At 36.1% G+C, this 17,977-nt stretch overlaps 2 protein-coding genes across 3 annotated transcripts; both read right to left on the reverse strand.

Annotated features, from left to right (window-relative positions):
- Positions 1-367: 367 nt before the first annotated feature.
- Positions 368-4,340, reverse strand: LOC140777606 (protein RER1B-like). Of its 2 annotated transcripts, XM_073121829.1 has the most exons (4): positions 4,182-4,340; positions 3,712-4,096; positions 1,025-1,205; positions 368-658 (listed from the first exon to the last, which is right to left on the reverse strand). In XM_073121829.1, the coding sequence occupies exons 2-4, from the start codon at positions 4,059-4,061 to the stop codon at positions 608-610; spliced, it is 582 nt and encodes a 193-aa protein (XP_072977930.1). In that variant the 5' UTR covers positions 4,062-4,096; positions 4,182-4,340; the 3' UTR covers positions 368-607. The 2 variants fall into 2 exon arrangements, with proteins under 2 accessions (XP_072977930.1, XP_072977929.1); XM_073121828.1 differs by having other exon boundaries at positions 3,712-4,331.
- Positions 4,341-5,373: 1,033 nt separating this feature from the next.
- On the reverse strand, positions 5,374-14,971 carry LOC140777605 (proteasome subunit alpha type-1-like). The gene is made up of 2 exons (XM_073121827.1): positions 14,517-14,971; positions 5,374-5,971 (listed from the first exon to the last, which is right to left on the reverse strand). The coding sequence occupies exons 1-2, from the start codon at positions 14,865-14,867 to the stop codon at positions 5,543-5,545; spliced, it is 780 nt and encodes a 259-aa protein (XP_072977928.1). The 5' UTR covers positions 14,868-14,971; the 3' UTR covers positions 5,374-5,542.
- Positions 14,972-17,977: the final 3,006 nt, after the last annotated feature.

Consider the following 17,977-nt stretch of genomic DNA (forward strand, 5'->3'; position numbering starts at 1 on the left):
ATCCCACAAAAAGGAAAAAAGACTCCGGGCACTGCACTGCAGGAATGGAGACTATTTAAGCTTAATACAAGCTCTAATTCATAAAAAAAAAAAAAATACTATATCGGATGATACACTTCATACCAACAAACACCAACCTGCCCCTCTCGAACCCCCCCATCCCTTTCCCTCTTTATTCCTCTCTTAGTCTCTTTTCTTCATGCAAAGAGTTGACAGGTCGATACACGGTACTTTTCAATTGTCTATTGAGGCTATCAACAGCTTGAGAAGTTATTTAAATTCCGATAGCTAGGTAGTCAGCTTGTATAGAAAATTTCATAAAAGTGAATCATTTGATATTAGGTCATAGTTCAAACAGGAGAACAAGTAATGAAAAAAGATATATCTAATTTAAATGATTGGAAAAGATTCACAACATATAAGCACCGATAAAGGCGTGCTAATACGACAAATACTCAAGAAGAAAGCAAAACGAATTAACAATAGAAGTAATATTCTTCCAATTCTAAACTAAAAATAAGTATGTCTCACTTCAATATTTGACAACATCAAATATGAAATGCCTCCTCTTGCCCATCATTCTCCTGTGTGAAATGGGGGCTGGAGACTAATCTTTGGATAAACTGCTACCTGCTGCATTTTTCTTCCCACCATACCTCTGGCAACAGAGTATCAATGATTAAAATCACGAGCAAATGCTATGTGGTGACAATATGATATTTAAAGCAATACAAGTCATAATTAGCTAATGTCAACAAAATGAAGTCATAGGATGATGTATCATCTAATTATGGGGAAACACCAGTTGACACTGGTTGTGTGGAGCCAGCAAGCAACTTGACCTGCAGCCTGAGCTGCCAACTATAATTGTAGCGCAAGAAGCTAATAATAGCTTTGTGCTGGATTTGCATTTGCCAATAATTTTCATCACTTTTAATGCTTAATTATACGCATGGGAATTTTAGCATAGGATAGTGAGCATTTTCTTGAATATAATATCAATGTAGTAAAATTTGGTACTCACCTGCTTCCCAATGTTCAATGGCACGTACTTGTATTTGATCATGTGTAGAATTTGACGCTTCATTGTTAGGAAGAAGAGAACAATCCAGTAGCATAGCAATATGGGCCAGAATACGGGAACATCGAACACTGAGAAGAATGTCATAACAAAGGCAACACAGAAAGCTTTTGTGATGGCATACCTGAAAATATGGAAAGTTTAAAAAGTACATGTTAGTATATTGATCCATTTCATCACATTCTTCTAGAAGGCTAAAACAAGAAGAAACTAACCATCTCCAAAAACAAACACTTCCTCGAGCTATGCAATAAAATTTAACAAAAAAATCTTTAATGTGTATGCATGCATAAAAAAAGCAATTAATATGTGTACTCAAGTAGAGGTTAACAAAAGAATCTGCAAACTGTACAATATAAAATGACTGACAGAAAGCCAAACTGATATGCTTGGTGTATACCCAAAAAGACGAAAGAACGAAGCATTGCTTATCTGAATGGATTAGAATGGAGCACAAAAGAAAAAAAAAATCATGTCTAGCAAAAAAAAAAACATCTTATAATTCTGGATATGATTGATCACTATACTACAAAATGATTGGTATCAATATGAACAAACCATTCTTCCCAAGTACCATTATGTAAATAAGAGTTTGAAGATATGAAAACAGAATACTGCTTACTAGGGGATTCATCTGTATTTGGTCCAAAAGCCATGCCTACCCAATATTGATGGCTTAAAACTTAGTTTTTAACCTTAACGTGTAAAATACATCACTAGTTATTCCAAAGTAATTAGCAGAAGAGTGTACAATACTGCCTAAAGAATCATTGGCTGTCAAACTTCAAAACAAAAACACAAGCTACAAATGGATCATTAGAGAAACAAAGGAATCATATATTTTGGGCGCCTTTTGGATGAGGTAGAACCATAGAAGTTGCTTGTAGAAAACCGATATAATGAAAAATAGTAATCAAAGCTTGATTATTATATATACATGTAAGATTCTATGCTGAGGGAATGGCATAGTGGGGCTCATTTCTATGGGTTTCACTTAGTAAATATTAACAGAATAAGGCAAAGATCCTAAAGGACGAAAATGTAAATTATCAAAGTCAACAGTTCTCCAATTATACATATGTACCACAGACCTAATTAATAAATTTCATGGTTTGCAGAAAGGAAATCTGAAAATGGTTGACTATGACAACAACCATTTTGGTTTTTCATGCAAAAAACCCAAACTAGTAATGTATAACTAACTATTATCTGGAAACCAAATGAAAATTATGAATCACCTTGAACCAAGATACAATCATAAAATTTTGTTTCCAAATTGACAAGGACATCACTTCTAATCCAAATATTTTTTTCCCTTGCCAATCCAATTTCATTTATAAAGTTTTCCATTCTTTGTGTTTCTACATAAGCACATGCACATGAACATGCCAAAGAATTCTCACTTGAGTCAAACTATCAAGAGCTCGAGTCTTATTTGATTTATGCTTATATTCCAAATTCGATATTTTGGTTCATTTATAACCCTATTTAAGTCAAACCATGTAAGATAGTCCTATTGTACTAATAAGTTAGATTTAAGCCAAATTACATTTAGACCCCTGAACTATGACTTGGTATCACTTATAGCCCCTAAACAAATAAAATGAAACACTAAATAATCTCCTAAACTATTCAAATATTTCAAAATGCCCCTTATATAAGCCTATAGTTTGCTTTTCTCTAGAATTGATATGTGAATAACATGTCACCAAATTTTGCTCTCATTTGTCTTCATCTTCCTCCCTAAATCTATACAAATACATCTATTCATTTTCCTAATCTTTGTCAATCCTTTCCTCTTCTTCTTCCAACATTTTCCTCTCCTAATAGTGGCCTCCATGATTTCTTTTACACTTCTCCCTCTCAAATTTTCAATCCCTCTCAACTTCTCTCTCCATCCCTTTGCGCTCATTTCTCTCTCTTATACCCAACCCAACCCCAAGTTCTAATGTGATATTGTTTCTAATTTCTCTTCTTCTCAATCTCTTCCAATCTCTATCAAACTGTCCCTTCTCCTACATCCAAAATGTCTAGAAGAATGGAGGATATTTTTGTAAAATCAACTTTTCCACCACCGGTGTAAACCCCATGAAATTATGACAGTTAAGGGGATCTTAGTGTCATTTCTTTCTTTAATTTAGGGGGTATAAGTTATACAGGGACATAGTTAAAGGATCCAGGTGTAATTTAGCCTTAGATTTACAAATAGCTTCACATTTCACGCATGCCTTTGAGGAATGCGGAATGCCTATATGTCCATCATACAAAGTAAAGGAATAATAAAAATAGGAGTCCTTAAATATTAAGAAAGAAACTACTTTTCAAGTAAAGCATAAACATCCCCATCAATTGGCAACTCAAATAAGCTAAGACAATTGCAAGAGAAAAGAGAAATACCACTGCAACTATTATCAACAGTACGAGAACATACAGATTGTAGCCAAAGTACTGCGAACTCAAATATCAAGATACAGATTATTTTAAGACTAATTTAACAACGGGAGTACCAAATCAATCATGAATTTTAAGAAAGTCAAACCAGTAAAAATTAAGATCACTCCAAGTAATTCTAAAAAGCTCAAATTACCAAACGCATTAAACCACAGTAGATTAATGCCGCAAGAAATTACCAGAACTTGAACTCAGGAAGACGTCGAATGAAGGGCTTGAATTCATCGGACCCCCTCGTCGGAAGCGCCGGCCCATCGGTCACTTCCAGCTCCGGATCCACCATCGGCGATAGGAATCCGATCAAGAGATTCAACAAATAGATCCCGAGGCCGTAGGTGACGATGTAGAAACCCTGAACGAAATAAACCCGGAGAACATAGATCGCCGCCACCACGAGAGTCCCGAGCCATCTCCCAACCGTGTGGGGCGTAGATCGATCCAGATAGTACTGGAACGCCCTCGAGAAGTCGCTCCTCCACTTGGCCAACGGCACGGAGCCGGAAGAGTCATCCGAAGCAGCTCCCTCCATTAGAAACTACTTTCGTACCACGCCTCCTTCAGATCCTGGCAAAGATTTAGGAGATTTGAGATCTGAGATCTGAGGAGCAAACCCAACAAATCCGGAATAGGAGGAGGGAGGAGAGCAAACTTTAGATCCGCCGACGAAACCTTCTCCGGCAAGATAAGGGTTTCGGGGGTCGGCGTAGGGTTAGGGTTTCCTGTTTCACGAGAGAGAAATGGTTGTTGGGAGACCAAGAGGGAGAGACGAAAGGCTTCTTTCTGGTGACGGGAATTGAAGAATTGTCTATCTAAGGAGGTCGTGTGAATAGTTAGCTGACACGTAAGTTTGAAAATTGAAAGCGAACTACGTGGATTAAAATTTTGGGGTTCGGATGGGTTTCGTACAACGAGCAATAGATAATTTGTGTGTTGGGTTGCGGGAGAGATGGAATCCAGGTCGCATAGGAGTGAGTTTTGGGCAACTGGAGAACCGAGATGGGGAAGCCGTAATGATGACAACTCGCTAATTCGGAGCTAATCTGTCGGTGACTCGTGTAATCGTGTTGCACAATTGGCAATAATACGGGCCTTCCTCAGACAAAGTAAGGATTGGTAGGTACTGAAACATTGTTATAATATATAATGGATGACTACCACCTAGCATTCACTCAAGATGAAAGCTCTTTAGAGAATTTTTCTAGTTATGCTTATTAGGGCCTTAATCCCATGGAGTACACAAGAGTTTCGCCTACTAGGGCACTTTCATGGTATGCCAAAAAGACAGGATTTAGCAACATCTAGTAATAGCATATGAAAATGCCAAGGCATCGACATGGAGTCGCCCTTAGTTAGAAGGAGGGAGTCGAGACTTCGAGAATCCGAGGTGAAGCAATGCTCACGGATGAAAGAAGCATTTCTAATGATCTGCATGGGACATGCAATAATTTGTCTAAAAGTTTGGAATTTCAAGCCTTTCAAATTTCTCATATGACAGAGGAACCAAACAGCCCTGGACAAAAAGCAACTAAGGATGAGATGACAAATAGTTTCAAGTTGAACCATGGGGGAAAACATATTTCTTGCAATGGACATGGGAAGGATAAGCCTGCCCTAGATCGTAATTCGGTTCCCACATACTGAAATTTATGGAAGTGGTGATAGAAACATAACTAACATCTCCGTGCCTTGAGGAATATAAGTAGATAAATTGAAGATCTCATGCATGAGCTTTTTCCATGTAACTGACCAATCTGAGTAGTAATTTAATTCTCTTGGTGGTCCTTTCACATGTTCAAAGCAGTGTTACTTTTGCTAAGGATAATTTTAGGAAAATGAGAACTGCAGTAGCATATCTGAAGTTATCCAACATGAAAGATCAACAAAATCTCAAAGTGAATTCGTACACGGCTGAAGAATACCATGTGAAACAGCAAAACCACATCTTTTTTCAAAGTACAGAAAGTCACATATTCCCTCAGTTTCTAACCTTGATGATGGAGTTTGAACGATCTAAATATCCATGGGTGCAGCTTCTGCCTCCTCTTGCACAGCATCAGGCTCCGCAGGAGCTTCTTCAGCAATCTCCATTGAATCAATCATTTCCTGTATCGTTTTCTGATCAATTACGTGAAATGATTCTCCTACTCCCACGACAGCGACAGTGCAGATGGAGCTGGTCAGTTTCTCGCCTTGTAGAGTCTCCTTGATGGCAAAAAGGGCATCCTTAATCAAATCATCACGACTGTGATTGTTGAAAGCCTCAAATCTACGCTCCAAGTAAGTTTTTGCTGCTTGAGAGCGGGATCCTATAGCAAATGCCTGGTACTCAAAGTAGTTCCCACTGGGACAATTGTAATAGAGATGAGCTCCAGTCTCATCCAGTCCAGCAACTAGGAGGCCGACACCGTAGGGCCTTTTCCAAGAACGCTGTGTGCAGACCTGTCATGACATCATATGCAGCAGCAGAGCATGTTACTTGGAAGAATTTCTATCCCTAAAAACAAAATAAGTCTAAATCTTCATAGAAGCTGCAGTAGCCCATAGAGCACAAAAAACAAGCAGGGTAAATTCTATGAAGCATAGACACTGATGCAGGATATGAATGAACAAGACATGGAAATGCGAACATAACAATCTTGAAAATAGAGGATACAAGACAACAAGGAAAAGAGTAAGGAAAATGCATCAGGATTTGTTCATTCAGCTATGTGAAACTCACATCCACCATGCCAAAATGAAGTGAATCTCCATTTTTTGTCCATATCCTTGGAAACACTACCCTACACCACAAAACCTTCGCATTGAACTGCAGATGTCTTACTAAGCAGTGGAACGTGCACAGTTGGACATAGAAGCCCTATCACCCTCTGGACTTCTTCAGGTCACAGGACCTCCAGATTGAAAACTCCTGTTATGAGGGAATAGGAAGGACTTCTCTTAGTGTCCAAAAGGTTTAGAAAAATCTATCTTTTATATTATATTTCAATACAGTCCTAAACCTAGCAAACACAATAAGTCATTGGGAGCTACTTCTCTTTCTACAACTCTCTAATCTCATCCTAGTCTAAATTAGTTCATGATCAAGTGTCTAGATATGTATTTCAACCGAGGTACAAAAATATCAAAATCAGGATCGGGATTGGTCACTCGAAAATTTATTACGTGTTAGTCATTTCGGCCATTTTGGCCGCCAATATCGAACTTTAGTATCAAACTATTTTTTAATTACATAAAATTCTAAAAATTATTTTAAATATAGAAAAAAATTTCAAAATTTTAGAAATTAATAATAGATAAATATAGATAACTTTCATATAATATCTAAAAATAAAAATAGTACTACCCTCTCTACCTCTCCTACTCACTCTCTCTTTCTCACAAATAACATAATTGTCTCCCTATTGCCACGTCTCCTTCCTATTTCTTTTTCTTTCTTTCGGTCACTCCCTCCCTCTACTCTCTCTACCCTCTCCCCTCTCTTTCTTCATCCTTTCTCAGAACAGCCCCTCTCTCTCACTCTCTATTACTATAGCAAAAAGATTACTGCAATAGCAAAGTCCTTAAGGGAGGGAGAACGTAAACAAAAGAATGAGAGAGAAGAAAGAGAGAAAAAGAGAGTCTAGAGAGAGAGAGAGGGAGTGGAGAAGTTGGATAAAAAGAGGGAGGAAAGAAAAAAAATACATACTCAAGCCTGTCGGAGGTTGTCGTAGCTGGAACTTCGTCAGAGGAGCTCATGGGATGTTGACTAAGGCCGGATCTTTGTCGAAAGAGCTCATCATACATCGATCGAGGCCTGATCTGGTTGGATGGCTTAGGAGTAAACGATAAAGAAGCTCTCTATCTCGCTACGTCTCGAATCCGAATTGAAATTGGTCGATACTGTGATCCATGATTTCAACACTATTCCAATATTGTTTCTCTTCCCTAATTAGTTCCATTTTCACAAATCTAACCCTGCATCCTTCAATTATCTAGAAATATTGATCCAAGTCACTATGTCAATCTAAAAAACTTTTGAGACGGGTCTAAAATCCACTATCGCTGCAATGGCAGCTAGCATAACCAAGATAAACATCATCAACAATGAAGCACAAAGTCATATATTGAGATGGTAGGTGACATTTGAGGAAGTCAATCAACTACGTCAACCTGTCACACACTAACCATTCTAGTGCCAAAAAAGATCTAAGAATACGTTTTAGTCTTAACAATGGTGAGGCTATGATTGTAGTTAGTTTATTCATGTGGACTAACTAGTTCCATAATTTTCTCTCTTCAGCTTATATCTTACTAATCTAGAAAGAGAGGACAAATGAGTTGTATTTATCTGCCAAACTCTATCCCGTACAAGGAGCTTGGTTTAAAGTGTTAGTTTTGGTCCATAGGGGAAAATAAAAGTTTTAGAATTTTGGATGGTGTCAACCATCTCTACTGTAATTTCTAAGATTTTATCATATAAGAAGCTTGTAAAGAAGTTCCAAATAATAGCACAAAAATCTGAAAATTCATAAAAATAGAAAAAATTAATCAAAATAATTGTAGATCATGAATAATAGTGATCATCAATCGTAATCATTGTGTGGGATGAGATGGAGTTTTGTGTACGTGGAAAAGAGAGATATTAGGATTGCACTATTGAAATCCCGAATGGTGTGACAATAAGGCTTGCCCCAACAAAAGCTTTTGTTTTTGTTTTGACCCTAGAAAATACAAAATACAGAAAAAAATTTCGGGTAAAAAGATCAGCTCAATCAATAGTGGTCAAAACCAAGATCAAATTAACAAACATACTAGTTTCAGTATAAGTAACACAATCATATAAAAGTAAATGTAAGTATGTAACACTATGAGCTTGTGGGCAATTGAGGGAGATTTTATGCTTATATTTAGTCATCTTTTCTCACCATCTAATGTAAGAGCTGTGAAGCATAGATACGACTATGGGATACAGGGATACGAAGATACAAATATAGGAATGCAATAAATTCTTAAAAGTATGATACAGATACGACATGGATACGCCAATAAATAAATAAATAATATATTTTCAATTCGTTGTCAATCAATATAACATATGATAAAAAATGATTGTCCCATAAATGATAAGATAAAAGAAAAGAAAGCTACATATTTTAAATCTACATGCCTAAAATTTTAGTATAATATTGTAATAGAAACTAATATAAAACTCAAAATATTAGTGAAACATTAAAATCTAATTCAACTATTAGTCTACAACTAATTTGGATCTTTAAGTAGGTTTCAAGTTATATGTTTAATTCATTATTAAATAAACAAAGCCTTAAAATATCATGAAGAATTAGACAATCATATATACATATAAAGTATATATTTTATATCATCTTTTAGCATAAAAAGAAAAAAGAAAAAAGAAAAAAGATAGGATGATCAAGAAATGTATCGAAGCCGTATTAAATCGTATCCCGCCATATCGAAAAATTAAAAATAATTTTTTTAATTCGGATACTCCTCCGACCGTATCAGTATCCAATATGTATCGGTTATCGGTATAGAGGGGCAAACAAAATATCCGTGCTTCATAGTGTAGGAGCATAAAGACTAAATACATATTTCAGATTAGAGAGTTGATATTAAGCCAAGTCTTAGTTAAGATTAGTTTAATTGTGCTATTTTCTCATTTTCGTCATTTATTTGATATCTTTCTGTGCATTTTCGTAACTTTTATATTTGGGTCTTGTTGGGGCTCAATTTGAGGCCTTTTGAGTCAATAAGTTAGTATTTAGTTAGGTTTATTGGTACCTATATTGGTAAGGTCTCTTTTAAATTAATTCAACTAGGAATTTGAGCACGTTTAGGGTTTCTTATCTATTCCTAATTAAAAATAGGATAGAAGTCTTTTCTAGCAATAGCGATGCTTTTGTTTCAAAGAAACAAATTAAAGATGTGGTCTTCCTTCGCATGTAGTGTAGATTGATGTGACGCCAAACCTTTGATGTGATACCGATAAGCCAAAGTGAGTCTTTAGTTATTCTCCTTCTTGTTAGTAGTCTTGTATTTTTTTTTTCTACAATTTCTTCTCTATAGTTGTTTAGTTTCATTTGACCACAGAAAATCAAACTAAAATAATATACTTTTGGGATTTTTACATACTTGTCATTGAAAAGTTTTAAAATATCATAATTACTGCTATATTCTTCAAAATATCATATTGCCACTAAAATCATTGTGCTTTGTCATTCTGCTAGTTAAATCTAACTAATCACAATTAGAACTGAATTAGATTAAAAAAATAGACTATTTTGCCATTGTATAATTTGTTTAAAATGGTTCAAAACCTATCCAATATTGCCCTAATATCAGAGCAAGAAAAAAATCTTATTATGCAAGATAAGAATCATTGATAAATATTTTATAGGGATAATTATATTTAGCCCCCTTAAGCTATCATAGTTTTTTACATACACTCTCTAGACATTTTTATTATTCACATAAAATCTCTGAACTAAGAAAAATATTCTTATAGGCCCCTCAACTAAGGAAAAAAAAAAAAAAGTACCTACATGAAATCTCTGAACTAAACTTTTTCTTAAAATCAAGTCTATGTGGTACAAAAAATTTTAGGGGGTATGCTTCCAAATGTAATTCAAAATATAATGTAATTAAATATGATCCGAAATTGATTTTAATCTGATTAGATTTGTATAATCTATAGTCTAATTCATTTACTTTCAAATTCAAATCTATCTGATTATGTATATTTGTGACTTAATCTTTCCCTAATATGAACCTCCCCCTCCTCTATAATTTTCTCCATAAGTTGAAAGCAGTACGGGCAAACTGGTACCGGGCATAAATAAAGAAAGGAATACTAGCTAAAACGGCAATTACAACCTTTAGATTGAGATCAGTAATTTAAGAGGGGTATAAAAGTTTTTGCCTAAAATTGTTAATAGATATTTTATATTTTAAACTTCAAGAAAGGAGGTATTAGTCATTCACATGTGTTTGTTAAATTTAATAACAATCTCATAGAAATGAATATTCCACTAAAAATTAATCATAATGATAATCCTAAAAAATTCAAAATATTTCAGTGACAATTATAATATTTTAAATAATGTAGTGGTAATTATGATATTTTTAGGTTTTGGTAGTTTAGCAACATCACTATTGACATTGTAGCAATCTAGCAGCCAATATTGTAGCTATATGTACAAAAACTTCTCTTTCAATCAGATTTCATATATGATAGTTTTTGAGTTAATTTCACTTAGACAGACTCCTTTGAACTATCACTAATTTTCACATTCTATAAACTATTTTAATACTCACAAACATCCCATAAACTAAGAAACATATTTACATATACCCCTTTGAACCAAGAAAAGAAATAACTATACATTAAACCAAAAAAAAATTTAGTTCAAGAGATGCATGTGGCAAAAAATTTCAACAAGTGTATGTGAAAACGGTAATAGTTTTGGGAGTCTAAATAAAATTATCCCTAGTTTTTTTGTTTCCTTTTTCCCTTTTCCCTTTTGTTCTTTTCTCTTTTTTCTAGTCTAATTTTGGCTTTTCTATTGATCTCTATCTTTGTTTCTCTCATCATTGCTCTTCTTCTTTGAATACCTAGGGGCTATAGACACGCTGCGGATACTGACATGCTAGGGATATGCTCCAACACATGTCAGATATGCAAAAAGTATTCAAAATTATAAAATAAATAAATTTTATTTCAGACATGCCCGAGGGGACATGCCGATGCTTTTCAGGTTTATAGGTGCAGGTTTCCAAATTTTTAATTAAATACTTGATCCAATAACCTATTAAACTAAAACTTAAAGCCCTAAATCCCTTAGCCCACCCAAAATTCCCAAATCTAACTTGTATTGTGTGTCATCCCCCTCTCTTCTAGTCTTCCCCTTGCCGCTATGCGACAAGGTGTGATAAGAGAGCTATCCGATGACATATGATCAAAGATTTGTGCAAAGTGTGCAATCTCACTTTTGATCTTCCCTTTGTGCCTATGCAATGACTATGCAATACCTCTCTCCTTTCCGGAGAAGTTGTTCCCTCTTTTCTCTCTCTCTTTTCGGAGAAGAAATCCAATTGTTTTACTTTTATAACAGCAAGTTTTGGTCTTTTGGATGAAGCACAAACACTTGTTAATTTCAAACAGTATTCTATAACTTGTTAATTTAGAAAAAGTGACAAGAAATTCAAAAAATAAAAATAAACAATTAGTACAGTGAAAATTATTAATTTATAGGGAATTGATCATGTATTTCTATTATACATTGGCAATTTATAAATATACATTTATTAATAAACTGCATATATGTGTTTTATTTATTGATTTATTTACTGTCATATTCTAGACATGTTTGTCTCCTATTTTTTTTAAGATTTGTCATATCACCATGTCTATATCAAGGTTTCCAATATTGGTTGTATCAGCCACTCGTATCGAATTAGACTAATTTTTAATTACGTAAAATTCTAAATATTATTTTAAAATGCAATATTTTTTAAAAAAATAACAGAAAAATAATAAAATAAAAATTACTCACATATGAAACCTAAAAACTTAAAAAATATATTAACTTACTCAATATTTAAAACTTTGATGAATATCGCAGCACTTGCTGCTGCTTCACTGTAGGAAGAGAAAGAGAAAGGGAATGAGAGAGAGGTGAGAAAGAAAAGAAAGAGAGAGAGAAAGAAAGAAAAAAGAGAGGGATAGAAAGGAGAAAGAGAGAGAAAAGCAAGAAAGAGAGGCAGATAGGAGGGGACATTAATTATTGATGTCCCTCAAGTCGAATCCGAGTCCATTCTCATCTGTTTCGGGCGAGATTAGCTGAAATGGCCGATCGGCCGATCCAATCCGAATGGTTTCGACTAAGATCGGGATCAGCCGAAACTGGGAACTCTAGTCTATACTGTGCTACATGATTGCGTCCATGTCTGTATTTCATTATTGAATACTTTGTTCTTCTATATTTAGCCTACATTATTATTTGCGTCCCCCAAATATAGGAGATATCTACCTAGCTACTTTGTAATTAGAAGTCCAAGTTTTGCTCAAGTATCATCCTGTCTTGTTGATTTGAACTTACCAAGACTATATTAGTTTTCAAATGGTTAATCCCTATAAGTAAGGACCTTGAGAAACACAACCATGAGGTGAAAAGAAAGTATAATATCAGCATGGGTGAAAGAACAGTAAGAACAAGCAATAAATCCAATAATTAAGCTTAAGAAATTAAAAGTTTTTAAATTAAGATCAATCTACAAAAATTATATATAGCATTTTCAGTTTTTCACATCACATTGCATGATTCTTCAAAACCTACTAGTCTATGAATCTGTTAATACAACATAGAGCAATAAACATCCAAAAGGGCTTACTTATTTCACCTATGGGTGTGTTTATTTAGAGGTTGGGTTAATGGGGAACTGCACATCCCTGTTGTTATTTATTGGGATGAGTAGTTCATTGGGATTAGTAATACCAACCCTATTGTTCAACTCCATGTTTGGTTTGGGGTGGACTACATATAAGATTAATAAATAAAGAGAATATAAAGTTAGGAAATTACATTTCACCATCATAACCCAATAACCCCAACCAACCACTCCTACTCTTGCAAAGCTCTTAGTGATGTTGCCAACTATGTCATCGTGGAAGGAAATTGCAATGTTGCTATGGCAGCGATAATGACTCCCCATTAAATTCACCATTACCCACTCCTTGCTCCCAACCCCACCCATATCATCCCTTCCTCAAAAGCAGCCTAGTGACAAAACCATGAACTTCAAGAACACCAAGACACAGGAGACCATGGCAGTGGACTTGGTGGGTTTGAATCCACCATGACAAGATCAAACTCACCACCTAATCAGAGAGACGGTTACTAGAGAAAGAGATTCAAAGGAAGACACGAGATGGGGAAAAGAGGAATAGGAAGAGAAAAAAAAATCGTCTTAACGCCTTGGGATAGTATATCCTGACATTAGGGTATTCACTACTGGCTTGGGTTCAACAACCTGCTGGATTTTTCCTTACCAAACACAGTAAATATGTGTGTCGCACAGGATAGCTAATCCATCCCCTTCCTCCATCCCCTAAACAAACATAAGATGAGTTACATGAGAGTCCTACATGTGACCTGTGACTTGTGACTGGTAAGACTTAACAGACAAAAAAACTGAGTGAGACATAAGGATAGCTTAATTTCTTATATAGGTGATTTTATGCAGTGCAAGTGAGGAAAAAGAACATCACTTACAAGCATCAATTTATTAATTGGAAAATGTGAGAAGATCGAAAATAAGCAAATTGAGCATTAACAGATACACTGCGCTGCAATCCTTCTTCCTCAGTTTGACACCCTTAAATTTATAGACTGTGTCATTAAATGAGGTAGACTTCTAGTAAGCAATTAGCTAAATTGCAAAAATAGGACCCCCTTTGCTCCTATGCAGAATTGCATTCCTAACGACTAACCATACTGCTAAATTAAGCAAATAAGCTCAACTAATCCACTTCATAAATAACCATGATACGCAAAAGAAGTCCCCCATTTTGCTCCTCTGTGGCATGATAAATTTATCTTTAGTCCTAATCACAAAATCACGGCAAGAAAAAGAGAAATTGCAACTAAAAAATAATCCCGATACTCCACCGCAAGGCATCCTAAGCTAATCAGAAAACAACAACAAACAGAACCACAAACTAGTACAACCCGATCCAGAACCGATCTCCAAAACACCATTTGAACCAAGAAAACCCAAATCGGAGAAGCCCAAGAAGAAAAATTGGGACTCAAAATTAATCATAGTGTACTTAAAGATCCCTCAAATTTACTCCATGGCAAGATATCCTTAACCGTACATCAAAAAGAAATGAATGTAAAACAAAGCAAAACCCAATTCCGAGCCAATACCTACTCCCCCAACAAAACCAACAAAATCCAAATCAGTCAAATGACAGAAGCCTAACCTGAGCCTTGTCGGCGAGCTGGACGACAAGACGGGGGACGGGGAGCGGCGACTCGTAGACGAAGGCGTGGTTGATGCACTCGTTGCGGAGGAAGCGGGAGAGGACGCGGCCGTCGGCTGTGAGGCCGGCGATGGCGATGCCAACGTGGTCGTCCACCTTGAACACCTTCTTCTGGTGGGAGGAGAGCTCGGAGGCAGTCTTGTTCACGGCGGCGAGCACCACGTGGGTCGCCGACCGGAGCCCGATTGCCGCCGAGCCCTGCTTCACCGCCTCCATCGCGTACTCCACCTGGAACAGCCGCCCCGCCGGGCTCCACGTCGTTACGTCCGTGTCATATTGGTTCCGAAACATCTCGCTTCTCTTCTGCTCCTCTCCGACTATCTCCTTCGTCGCTTGGTTTGATTTGGGGGTTTTACTCTACATTCGGCCTAAGGCTAAAGCAGGGCTTTTATTTCTTTCTTCTCGCCCAAGGAGGGGGAAATAGGAGACAGATAATTTACTATTAGCATTAAACTTTTGATTATTTTGGCCTTTATATTATCTCTTTTATGAATTTTTTCAATGTGTAAACTATAAAAGTGAGAGATATTGAGATGAAAGAACCATAAAACAAAAAATATTTTCTAGAATGTAATACTTTTCTAATTAGTTTATGTAAAATAAAAAAAAGGGGTATTTTGATAATTTTATATTAAAAATAACATTTGTAAGATAATTATGTATAATATATAATTATAAGGGGTTAAGTGACTTAAACAAGAATTTGACAGCCACATATGTGAGAGAATGGAATAATTATATTATCCTGATTTAAGAGTTGTTTCAGATTATATAGAATAGAATAAAAGAAAAGAAAAAAGAAATAGAAGGTCTATAAGTAATTCTCAGTGTCATATTCTCATATTCTTCTTCTTTTTACCAGCATTTTATCTAAACAAACTTATCATTATTATCTTTATAAATCATACATGAGCTCACAAGCCTACTAATTAGCATTTTTAAAATAGAAGTAATCTATTATTAAATGACGGAATTAATTTTGGTTCACTCAGTTTACTCATCTTTGTCATATAAACTCCAATGAATATTATTTTATATGCATTAGAAAGATAATTTAGTCCTTTATAATTTTATATGTCACAAGAATTTTCGAATTCGACTATTTTGATGGCTTAAAATTCAAATTTGATAATCTAAATAATAGAATTTACTTTCCTTTAGTCTTTTTATCGTATCTTTCTCATATGAATTATAATCAATAATATTTTATATGCATTGAAAAGCTGATTTAATTCTCTAAAATTTAATCTTTCATGGATTTATATGTAAATGCTTACTTCTAAGAGCTCCTAACAGATATCATCCCACCAAATATTTGTGATCCCCATCACAACTGGTTCATAGATACGTTAACCTAACAATGTAGCAGCATTCCGTATAATAATAGTGACCTCTCTAATCTTCATATGAAACGTGTGTGTTTCTAGTCGCCAATGGTCTTGTAACACACCATACTAAGTTATAAAAATTAAAAATAAAAATCTTGTGCACGTGCGGGGCACGTGCCCCACTCCCCCACATCGTCGTCCTCCCTATCTTCTTCTCTTTTCCTCTCTTTTCTCTCTCGTAACCACCACCATAACCTCCTCTCTCTCTTACCACGTCGGAGAGTTCCCGAAGGACGCCGACCCTGTGGAATGATGCGTTGGAACGTCCTCTTCAACCAGGTATGGGTTTTTTTTAGGTTTAATAAAATATTTAATGTTTTTCTCAATTTTTCTTTCTCTTAGTTTTGCTGAAAATTTTGCCAGCCAGTGGCCTCCCCTGATACGAACTAACTTGGAGTCGATCTGAATCGCGGATAGTTCTGCACAATTGAGGGAGAATATTTGTCAAATATTCTCTAGATGCTAGAAAATTACGAAACTAATTAGAATAGTTTTGTAACTTCCAGATCTAGGTTTGTGATATTCAAACCTTCTTAGATTATAATGATATCTAGGCCTAATATGGATGACAATCCGATAGTGGTGTAGGTGGCGGTGTGGATCAGTTTGTAGATTATAATGGAGATGGTGTCAATAGTGGATGATGATGGTGGTTGTTAGATAGATTGATAGTTCAGAAGAGAAGAAGGGGGAGAAGTATGCTTACCCTATGGGACTCGGGGGATTGGCGGGTGGACGAGGGAGATTAGAAGCTGAATGATACTATTCCGACAAAAAAGGCGGTGTTGGTTGAAAAAGAGGGAGGAGGGAGATTATAACCTGTGGCTAAGATGAGAAGGGAGATACTAAAATGCAAGACAAAAGACAATTAATCTTTCATTCATGTGTACCTAAGATACAAACCACAAAGCCTTATTTATAGAGATTAATTTAACTAAATTAATCTTTCTTATCTTCTCAGATTAGTCCTTCGTTTTGTCATAGATAGATTCCAAATCTGGTGAAGTTGTGAATACCAAAGTTGTAGATCTAGAGGTTATTGATCTTATCCAACTATTTTAATATTATTTGAACGTCTAAAATATCCTACGAATATTTTCTCAAAACTGCGTAGAGCTAAATTTAGCTAATTATATAAATCATAACATACTAAAACTCTAACTAAACCAAATAAGCACATAAGATAACTAGACTCAATCCATTAAATTCAATGTCCTTTTGATGTGATCCGATCTGACCTAGATCGCATCACCTGCCACCGGTCCCAATGGTTCTTTCTCGTCGTCCTCTTGCTGGTGATGTACTTGGTAGGTTGTTACATTCCCAATGGAGGCTACATGTGGTAGCATCCCCTCGTCGACTTTGAGCCATTCTTTCTGGCCATTGCCGTCACCTCTCCCTGGCCATTTGGGAAGCTTCCTCTCTACAAGGGGAAGTCGATGGCACGTTGCTTCAGGGCCCTCGTAGCCCGAGAGACAATGTAGGCCAACTTCATGGCCACCGGCCATGGAGGAGCCTTCCCCCTTGTTATCGACCACCTTGGTCGTTCACTCGTGCGTCATGCATGCTCCACTAGGTCTCCTCCCTCTTCTAGCTTGGTTTTCCTTTCAATCTCCCATGTTGCTCATTGGTTCATTTCCCTCGTCGCCGTCGAACTTCCTTCCTCTGGGTTGATCAGGCTTTGTCTCCGGTTGGCACCTCGTGTGCCCATCCCCTAGTCGAAAAGGGGGTCGACGGGGTGTGTGGCTCAGCTATCGATGATGGTGATCATTGATAGCCGCCCATCTTTCTTTTGTTGGTGATCAATTACCTATTTTTTAGCTGGTGTGTTCATTTCTTTTGTTGTCTAAAAGGTTGTTAGTATGGGAGAGTGGCTTGATGGCAAGGTTGATGTTAGTTAGAGGGTGTTTCGGCTTAGGGTCCTACCTGAGATCTAATCAACTGTTCTGTAGAGGATGAGTGAGCTTTACTTGTGTTGTCTAAAATAGTTGGTTGTGTGTAGATTAACGTCTT

The sequence above is a fragment of the Typha angustifolia genome, chromosome 15, assembly GCF_048772165.1.
Source record: "Typha angustifolia cultivar Huaian chromosome 15, ASM4877216v1, whole genome shotgun sequence".
Classification (NCBI taxonomy): Eukaryota; Viridiplantae; Streptophyta; class Magnoliopsida; order Poales; family Typhaceae; genus Typha; species Typha angustifolia.